General features: G+C 41.7%; 1 protein-coding gene across 3 annotated transcripts in view; it reads right to left on the bottom strand.

Annotated features, from left to right (window-relative positions):
• Nucleotides 1–10,998, bottom strand: part of FBXL13 (F-box and leucine rich repeat protein 13) — a 159,693-nt gene that overhangs the window by 43,382 nt on the left and 105,313 nt on the right. For all 3 annotated transcript variants that reach the window (XM_066591982.1, XM_066591984.1, XM_066591983.1), the window contains exon 13: nucleotides 5,216–5,314. In XM_066591982.1, coding sequence (XP_066448079.1) covers nucleotides 5,216–5,314 — 99 coding nt within the window. The remainder of the gene's footprint in view (nucleotides 1–5,215; nucleotides 5,315–10,998) is intronic.

Raw genomic sequence — 10,998 nt, 5'->3', positions numbered from 1 at the left:
TTTTCTAGTGCAATTTGCTCCAGAAAACTGTTATATTTTGAATAGTTTATCTGCCCATTATTGACACTGTGCAAATAGAGTATCCATAGAAGCAGTATTTTTATATTTTGTCAAAGAGGTTGGTGAGATTCATATCTGATGTAATATTAAACACTTGTGTGTATTAAATATCAGCAAGTATGTTGAGTGTAAATATGTTACAAATCTGTCTCTCATTTGTCCATACCAAATGCTTACATACCTACGAATGCCTTCAAAAGAACATGTTTCCACGCAACATAAATCCATACACTCAAAACATACTGAAACACTGATATACAATCTTAAAACATATTTTATCCAGATGTACTCCGTCTATAAATAAGGTTAACACAAGTCCACAGGCTCCAGAACCCAGATCCTGGCCTCAGATAATGCTCACATCTAAAGAGAATTGTGCTGTACACTGAAGAAGAAAAATGGGGGACAAGCAGGGGCTGGCTGACTGGCAAATTTTAGGCTGTGGGGGGTTAGGCAAATACACAAAATTAGCTCATGAGTAGCAGCCCATCCATAGGTTTTATCTCTGCCTTCCGTAACATAAATACAGCACCAAAACTGACCTTAGTACATATCTACAGCACTAGAACCATGTGCAGATATAAATAAAGCACCAGAACCAAGCTCATGAATATATCATAAAATCATAGAGTTGGAAGGGACCTCCAGGGTCATCGGGTCCAACCCCCTGCTCAGTGCAGGATTCACTAAATCATCCCAGACAGATATTTGTCCAGAGTTTGTTTGAACACTTCCATTGAAGGAGAACTCACCATCTCCTGTGGCAACCTGTTCCACTTATTGATCACCCTCACTGTCAGAATGTTTTTTCTAATATCTAATCCGTGTCTCCTCCCTTTCAGTTTCATCCCATTGCTTCTAGTCTTTCCCTGTGCAAATGATAATAGGGCTGATCCCTCTGCACTGTGACAGCCCTTCAGATATTTGTAGACAGCTATTAAGTCTCCTCTCAGCCTTCTTTTTTGCAAGCTAAACATTCCCAGATAATTTAACCGTTCCTCATAGGACATGATTTGCAGACCGCTCACCATCTTGGTAACTTGCTCCTGTTTGTCCATGTCTTTGTTAACCCCTTAATGACGTGGCCTTTTTTTTCCATTTTTGTTTTTTCCTCCCCCCTTTAAAAAAATCATAACTCCTTTATTTATTCATCGACGTCGCTGTATGAAGGCTTGTTTTTTTGCAGGACAAGTTGTAGTTTTCAATGGTGCTATTCAAAGTACCATATAATGAACTGAAAAACTTAAAAAAAAATTCTAAGTGGAGTAAAATGAAAAAAAAAAAAACATTTCGCCATCTTTCAGTGCGTCTTGTTTCTACGGCGCAAAAACTGCAACAAAAGCGACATGATAACTTTTTTCGATGGGTCAGTACAATTACTATGATACCAAACTTGTATAGTTTTTTATTACTACTACTCTTTTTTTTTTTTCAAAGACATTTAATTTTTTTCAATTATTTTCTGCGGTCATCTTGTGCGCGCAATAACTTTTTTATTTTTCCGTCGACGTAGTTCAGCAAGGGCTCATTTTTTGCAGGATGTCCTGAAGTTTCCGTACTAATTTGGAATACATACGCTTTTTATTGCGTTTTTTCTGGGAGACAGGGTGACTGAAAAAGTGCATTTCTGGCGTTCTTTATTCTTCTTTATGGAGAGCGTTCACTGTGCGGGGTAAATAATGTGCTACTTTGATAGATCGGACTTTTACGGACGTGGCGATACCAAATATGTATTTTAATTTTATTATTTAGACTTTTTAATTACAGATATGGCAAAAGGGGGGTATTTAAACTTTTATTCCTTTTTTTTTTTTTTTTTTACAATTAAAAAAACTTTATTGATCTTTTTTTTACTTTTAAGTCCCCCTGGGGGACTACAATATGCGATGCTTTGATTGCTCCTGCAGTATGACGTAATGCTATAGCATTACGTCATACCGCATTCTGACAGGCAGCCTATCAAGCCACCCCACAGGGATGGCTTAATAGGCAGTCTCCCAAGGCAGGCCTGGAGCCTTTCAGAAGGCCCCCGGCTGCCATGACACCTTCACGGCTCCCCCGATCTCACCGCGGGGGGGGGGCGTAGGGGACCCCCGAACATTGTTCGGGGGATTTAAATGCCGCTGTCAGAATTCACAGCAGCATTTAAAGGGTTAATAGCCACGATCAGCCGAACGGCTGATTGCAGCTGTTGTCTGCAGGTGTCAGCTGTAGTAAACAGCTGACGCCGGCACTGTATGAAGAGAGGTCGCCCTGCGACCTCTCTTCATACATACCCCAACGCTCCAGGACTTAAATGCATGTCCTGGAGCTGGAAAGGGTTAAAGTGGGGTGCCCAGAACTGGACACAGTAGTCCAGATGAGGTCTGACTAGGGAAGAGTAGAGGGGGATAATTACTTTACGTGATATAGACTTTAGGCTTCTCTTAATACATCCCAGAATTGTGTTTGCCTTTTTGGCTGCTGCATCCCATTGTTGACTCATCTTCAGTCTATGATCTATTAGTATACCCAAGACTTAGGTAACCTGAAAGACTCCATTACAATCAATTAGGGTCTGTCAGGTGCAGTTGATGTCCATCATATGATGAATCTGATACTGCCCTTATTTTCATTGATCTGCTCCTGTGCCCTGGTGTGAAAGTAGCAGACACAGAAACATTACACACATACTGCACAAACACACACATTATATACACAGTGGATATAAAAAGTGAAATGGCATGTTTTTTCATGTCAAAAAATCTGATAAAGATGAATGATTTCAGATCTATTTCCACCTTCAGTGTGACCCGTTATCTGTACAATACCATTGGAAAACAAACTGAAATCATTTAGGGTAGAAAAATAAAAACAAAACTAAAATAATGTAGTTGCATAAGTGTGAGCACCCTTATGTTTGGGAATACGGTTGTGTTCAGAATTAACCAATCACATCTAAACTCATGATAAATACTAGTCAGTACACCTCTGCCTTTACAGTGATTTCTGATTTACCTCCTATAAAGTTCAGCTGTTCTAGTAGGATTTTACTGACATTTTCTTAGTTGCATTTTTAAGCAAAAGCTGTAACTAACTTACAGCACATCAAACGGATCTGATTGTTGAAAGGTATCAGTCAGGAGAAGGCGACCAAAATATTTCCAAGGCATTACATATACCATGGAACACAGTGAAGTAAATTAAATTTGGCACAACAGTGAGATTACCAAGAACTGTCATGGAGAAGTGGAGAAAAAATGGGCAGAGCGTCCCAGATAGGGGACCAATAGGAATGTGAGAATAGAGTTAAGCAGGTAAAAAAAATTGTAGAGTACAGCATGTGCTGCCGGCCTAGTACACTGGGGATCCAAAGGTCTTAGTGGCGTTTTGTAAATTAGAGAAAAAAAAGAAAAAACTAGGACTCACATCACTAATGTTTTTTAAAACACAGTATATCTTGCCATGCTCCAGTATCCCACAATTCTGACTTTCACTCCTTCACAATCACCCAATTGAACAAATCAGTAAGGACATTGATGATTAGTTTGAGAGATTGAATCGTTGAGAAATATTTTGGATCTATAAATTAAAAATGTTGGCCCTAATGGGCTCAATGAGGGACTAGAAAATGTAGGTGAATAAATGTGCCATCTACATATTAGAGAGTGATACTATTAAATTTTTTAAGCTGTTGGTAACCACCTTGTATTAATTGGTTTTATTTGTATTGGAAATACTGTTTTATTGGTAATACAATTTTATGTAATTTTATTGGTAATACAATTTTCCTGTTTTTAGTATCCTACTGTTTTTAGTCCAAATGTTTGTATACATATACTGTATGCAACCACACGTATCTATGTATACTGGGTGCATCATTTCTATTTCTTGGTTACTCTAATTCACCTCTCACCCCACCCACACCCTCGTCATCCCCAACTAAATAAAAAAGCAAACAAGAAAAAAATCAAAAAACATTTTTTCCTTCTTTTATATACCGTAAGAACTCTACCCTCTCATTTTTTTATCCCTAACAAATTAAATCCGTTTCCTCCCCAGCCCGTCCTATACATTATTTCCCCCCTATTTTAATTCCACCATCATTACATACTTTATATGCTCTGCTGCTTCTTCTATCTGGGATGAGATGACACACATCGTGTAAGGCAAGTGTTTACCCTTTCAAACATTGGAGTCATCTACCATTACATTACTATGTACAGTAGTTTTAATCAGCTATAAACTATAGCTCCCCAGCTGTCTGAAGATTTCTGGCTTTATTTTAAAATCTAAAATAAAATGTCACTTGGATTATACATACTTTGTATGAAACCATTGTTTGATTCAACATACATGTAACTGGATTCACTGTTCTATAAGACTACATTGACTATAAGTTACTCCTGAGTCCTAGTTTTTCTTGTCTTTTCTCCAAATTACCAAAAACTAGACGTCCCTCAAAAATTGATGAAAAGACCAGAAGAAAATTGGTCTGGGAAGCTTCCAAAAGTCCTAAAGCAACGTTAAAGGAGCTGCAGGAGTTTCTGGCAAGTACTGGTTCTGTAGTGCATGTGACAACCATCTCCTGTATTCTTTATATGTCTGGGCTGTAGGGTAGGGTGGCAAGACGGAAGCCTTTTCAAACAAAGAAAAACTTCCAAGCCCGGCTATATTTTGCCAAAACATACATTAAGTCTGCCAAAAGTATGTGGGAGAACATTTTATGGTCTGATAAGACCAAAGTTAAACTTTTTGGCCATAATTCCAAAGGGCATGTTTAGTGCAAAGCCAACACTGCGCATCACCAAAAAAAAAAAAAAAAACATACCCGCAGTGAAGATGGTGGAGACAGCATTATGCTTTGGGGCTGTTTTTCTGCTGCTGGAACTGGGGCTTTAGTCAATCCTGCAAGCCAAGCTTACCTTGCCAACACTCCTCCTCCACCTCTGCCTGCAGCTTAGAGGATGCGGTTTGGGTGAAGAGAACAGTCGGAAACTGGGAACAGCAGGAGCATGTTATGGAGCATAACCTTCATGGACTCCAGGAGCCCCAATACTCAACTGGCCCTGTCTATAGTTGGGGGAACTGACTCAGGGGTCAAATACCCCTCTATGCCCCAGCTGAACCCTAGGAACAAGGTTGATTGACTGTAGGTCCTGCAGCCTTAACTTACTGTGATACAGTGGTCTGTTAGGGTAAACATATTGTTTATTTTTAGGTGTTGAAGAGCATCACATCCATTAGCGATGTATCTGAAACCATCAACCGATATCTGAAGAAAGAGAAATAACATTTTTTAGTCTATTAGGAGGATATTAAGAGTACAAAAATACTGCCAAAAGGAACAAGTCAAGCCCCTAAGCTGCCCAGCCTGCAGGCAGTACAGTGAAATGACAGTCACGCTGATTTCAGCAGTCTGTCACTTATACTGATTGGTTTTAGAGTTTTGCAAATCTTATTTTTGAAACTTTGCAGGGCTGGACTGGAGATGAGTCCAATTAAGCTAATGTATATTCATATATGTACTCTCCTCTTCCCCTCCTCCTTCCAGTTGCTGATTGGCAGGTCCCCCTGTAAGCACAGTAACACAGACTATCAGATGCTGCCAATCAGCATCTGGAGGGAGCAGGAGGTGGGGAGAGTGCATATATGAATATGTATGAGCTTCATTAGACTCATCTCCAGTCCAACCATTCAAAAGTAAAGGCCCATTTACATGGAGCTATGATCGCTCAAAAATCGCTAAAAAGCGATCGTTTGAGCGATAATCGTTGCGTCTAAATGCGCGGCCATCATGTACTGCTAGCTGATCGTTAAATTCAGTCCAACCTAAAAAATCGTCATGTGGTCTTATCAGGACTGCATGCTGAGTTCTCCGCTGGTAGTGCTGATAGCATTGTTTCCTGTTGGAGAACAAAGGAGCTGAATGGAGATAAGAGACCTCCAGCTATTAACTGCTTTCAGCTAAAGGCTTCATTTGCACGCTAATAAGCTAGTAGCTACTTAATAGTTTATGCAAAATGATCGCTTAAAGCTGTCACTCAAACTATCATTTGAACGATCTTTCAGCGCTCAGCACTCCTTGTAAATGGGCCTTTGCAAAACCAGTAAACTGATTGGTATAAATGACAGACCACTGAAAGCAGCATGTCTGTCACTATATGGTGCTGCCCATAGTCCAAGCAGCTTAGGAACTGACAGTTTCCCTTTAAACAAACTTTACAATAAAACCCTTGAAGCTGTGCTTCTAACATGTCCTTCCACCAATGGAAACAATTAGTGGCCTACAATATCAAGAGATGCTTCAGTATTGGAAGAATAATATCCATATTGCAGGGTTTAATTGTAACATGGGAGTCCCTCCCTGATTCCATGGGAAACGATCCAAAAATAAAGCACTGGTGTGGACATGGCACTGTGGGGAACACAGAATGCAGTCAGGGGTAGAAATAGAGAGAGAATGACAGTTCACAGAGCACCAAACCAGCACACACACCAGCCAGGAAGGTAAGTATTATAAGTTTTATTTCACACCGGAGACAAATAACATGCATTTCCAGGACCGGCCTCTCCATCAGGAAAGTCATGAAGAGGTCAGTCCAGCCTGGAAAAGGGTTGTATCCGTCTCCACCATGAAATAAAAGTTATAATAGTTACCATCCTGACTGGTGTATGTGCCAGGCTGCAACTCCATGACCTCTCATTCTCAATCCTATCTGGTGGTCGGTGTGTGCAGATCATGGTGTGCTGGCGGCGAAGCTGAGCAAGGTGAGCAGCTCATACAGAAGTCAATTTTTAAGATCCCAGTGGATGTTCACATTAAGCCCTTACTTGTTTTATTTTCTATGCTACATGGCTAGATGTACAAATACGTGAATGTGGCACCTTTCCACAAGGCAAATAGTTTAGAAATAGAAAATTGTATTTAGGGAACACACCTTATTGTTCTGTTTAAACATGACTGCTGATATGCTGTATGAAATGTACTTTCATTTTGAATTATTAGGATAAATGTAAAGATTCCTTTTCTAGTGAGGACTTAAAGGGGTTGTCTCGCGAAAGCAAGTGGGGTTAAGTACTTCTGTATGGCCATATTAATGCACTTTGTAATATACATCGTGCATTAAATATGAGCCATACAGAAGTTATTCACTTACCTGCTCCGTTGCTGGCGTCCCCGTCTCCATGGCTCCGTCTAATTTCGGTGTCTTCTTGCTTTTTTAGACGCGCTTGCGCAGATGGGTCTTCTCCCTTCGGCTGGGCTCGGCAGCAGCGGCGTTTTGGCTCCGCCCCTTGTACGCGTCATCACGTAGCTCCGCCCCCGTCACATGTGCCGATTCCAGCCAATATTACAAAGTGCATTAATATGGCCATACAGAAGTACTTAACCCCACTTGCTTTCGTGAGACAACCCCTTTAATTTTCAGCTCCTTACAGATGGACTCAGTATAACGTGACCAGTCCATACTTGCCTTGCTACGAATATACAAATAATTTTTGTGGCTTGATACTCGTATAATAGAACTGTATACACAGTATGTTCTAAACAATTTCTGAGGGTGAGAAAAAAGTATCCTATAACTCACATGATGAATATTTTATGTGAATGAGTTACAGTAATCAACACTTTGATTTTCTGCATTATTTGAGGGGTTATGCTTCTAAAATCATCACATAAATAAAACACCTAAATTATAAAATTCATATTGACAACAACGTTGCTTTAAACAAATGAAGAAGTTCCACTGAAAGCTCCAGGCGAGGCTGTAATTACAACATAATAAGTCTTATTAAAACTTTTTCTATTACTGAGACTGGCGGAATTGAAGCACTTCAGAATTCAACAATGTGCAAGTATTTGGCCAGATGCAGGATTAATTTGTTACAACGTACAGTAATTTAAAACAGATCCCTTGTTCTTGTGCTGTCCAGTAAACCACAGAAAAGCTTCGTAAGAAAATGAATTTGGCAACGTGTATGTCTTGTACTAAAGAAATCCCTCAATTTCATTAAAGTTTTTAGATGAACTTCAGTTAAATAAACTGCCTTAGACCTCATGTACATAAGTGAATTTCGGATCCATGTGAAACAATATGGTTCTGCATTGTACACACATTGACATGAGGCCTATCATCTGATTTTTTTTCCTCTGACAGGGGATTAGTTTATATTGACTATTTACCACTTAATCACTACTTCTTTCAGAGAAGTCAGTGGAATATTTCTATTGTTTAAGTCCTTCATCATCAAAGACTTGTATTGCAGATACTATGGCAATCACCTGATCTCTGCCTCTACAGGTCTGCCTCCAAACACCTCTGGCAAAAAGCTTTCCTTTGCAAAATCTGTTTTCTCTTGTCAGACATTTAAGGTCACTCTGTTCTGACTCATAGCCGGGATCTTAGCCTGATCCCTAAAGAAGCATATAGACAGGGGCTGTCTACATGAGACAGTACCTTTAAATCCCCCAACTATAGTATCTAAAAGGTTTGTATGCATGCAGAGACCACTGTGCTAGTCTTATTTGGTCTCCTATGTTGAGCTACAGCATGTGATTATTTATAAAAATGGTGAAAAGATATGAAGAAGCCATAATGTATATACTTAGTTTTTTATAAGGCATGTTATGTATGCATCACTGTGGTTTCAAATCTGCACTCAGGGTTCTGCTTTTCTGCTCTGTTTGGAGAGCATGAAAGGGAAATCCCTGAAGCTGAACAGCATCAGATGGACCCCATTGACTATAGCAGGGTCCGTCGACTTTTTCCGCTTGGCCCTTTTTCTTCTGGTAGCTTGAGCCGGATCTATGACGGAACCTTCGGCTGAAGGTTCCAATGCAGGTGTTACACCGGCGTTACTTTGTGGAGTAATCTTGCTATGTGGCATACTATGATGGTGTGGAAAACTCTGATATGGGTTGCTACTGCACAGGAACTTTATACAATGTTGTGCCACAAAGCAACCGCACCCTGCACTGTAGAGGCATGTCTGATTGCATATTGTTTGAAAAATATTAGCTAAATTAAAATGCCGCCAGTAAGCTACTTTGAAGTAGATATTAGTGAATTGCATAATTGACAGTTAAACCCATATAATGTAAGTATTGAGGTAGGTTCACACTGTGTTTAGATCTACGCTGAGCCTTTCCATTCTAGATTTTGGTCTGATTATTTAGATGGAAACACTGAAAAAAAACATTGACTTTAAAAAGTGCAAACTTTGGTCTCTGGCCTGGTTTCCGTTTGTTTCTGTCTTTTTTAGAGGACACAATAGCATAGCTGTTTGCCTTATTTAAAGTCAATGGTTCAGTTCTGGGTTTTGTCTCAATACTCTTTTCGGCTATTCATATAGACCTAAGGAATGGAAAGGCTGAATGTAGACTGCAATGCAGTCTTAACCCAACTTTAAAAGCCTGTTCTTTCGACATTGCAGTAATCCCACAATATCTCTGAAGGGCTTTTGGTAATTTCTAGTCAGTGACCTGTTAGCAAAATACATGCACTACTAAAGTGATCCTCCAGGCCTCGACAAACAATGATCGTCGACTGCTTATCTGACTACCTGATTCACACTGTGCATTAGTATCCATCGGTAGTCTTAGACACTACATGCTGCTCTGACCGGCAAGCACTGCTCATGTGGGCAGCACTGGTTAATCAAAGCAGATGTAGTGTCTTATACTAATAAGGCCGCCTGCACACGAGCGGAAATCCCGCTGCGGGATTTCCCGCGGGATTTCCGCCGCTGAAAGTTTGCATAGGAGTGCATTAAAATACGCACTCCTATGCAGACGACCGCGGTTTGGCCGCGCGAAATCTCGCGCGGCAAACAAACCGCGGCATGTCCTAATTTTCTGCGGGGCACGCACTCACCCGGCCGCCGGCTCCGGTCTGCGCATGCGCCGGCTGCGCGGCAGCCGGCACATGAAAGAGCCGGGGCCGCCAGGCGCGGGTGAGTACGCGCTCGTCTCTACAGGCGCTCGGGTCGGATCGCGCGGCGAGAATTCTCGCTGCCGGATCCGACCCGCTCGTCTGCAGGCAGCCTAAGGCCTCCTTCCCACGAACGGATTTCCGCCGCGTAGTTCGCGGCGAAAATCCGCTGCGTTGCACGCAGCTATTAGGTTCTATTGAACCTAATAGCTCAATGCTCACGATGCGTAATTCCACCGCGGAATTACGCACCGCGATTTCTCCCGTCCTCACCCGCAGCATGCTCTATTTTCTGCGGGTGAGGACGGGCTGTACGCACTGACGGCTTCCATTGCAGTCAATGGAAGCCGTCCATTCACGCTATCTCCCGCTGTAACCAGCGGGAGATAGCGTGAAAAAACGCTTTCCCGCCCACCGCCGAGCGTCATATGACGCCAAATGACGCGGTCCGGCCGCGTCACGTGACACGGCCGGCCGTGCACGTGACACGGCTGGTGACGCGAGAGCGGTGGGCGGTGACGAGCGGTGACGAGCGGTGACGCGGCGGTGGTGGGCGGGGAAGCGATTTCACGCTATCTCCCGCAGGTAAGTATAGGGGCTCTGGGGGGCGCCGTGACGGGCTTCACTGCGTAATATTACGCTGCGGAGCCCGTCACGCTCGTGGGAAGGAGGCCATATGCATACTAATACACAGTGGGTAGCCAGAGAAGCTGGTGCTGTCCTTTTTATTTCTTCAGGCTTGGAAGGACGCTTTAACACTCATATTCAGTCTTTGCAGCTCTGACCAGTGAAATCCCAAAACCAACTGCAACATATGACTCTGTATCACTAGCAACATAGATAATAGTGATGATGTCAGGAAATCAGTGCTGCTAGTAGCCAAACAAAATATTACAATGTTTATAGACCTTACTCTCAGCCCACAACCCAATTTCTATTTGAATGATGATTACGTGTAAAACTTTACACTTAGCAGACTAAAAAAATAGATGCCATTAGCACAGCGATAGCCATGGAAATGTGTAAA

The sequence above is a fragment of the Eleutherodactylus coqui genome, chromosome 2, assembly GCF_035609145.1.
Source record: "Eleutherodactylus coqui strain aEleCoq1 chromosome 2, aEleCoq1.hap1, whole genome shotgun sequence".
In the NCBI taxonomy this organism is placed as follows: Eukaryota; Metazoa; Chordata; class Amphibia; order Anura; family Eleutherodactylidae; genus Eleutherodactylus; species Eleutherodactylus coqui.
This window is presented reverse-complemented; position numbering and strand designations above follow the sequence as displayed.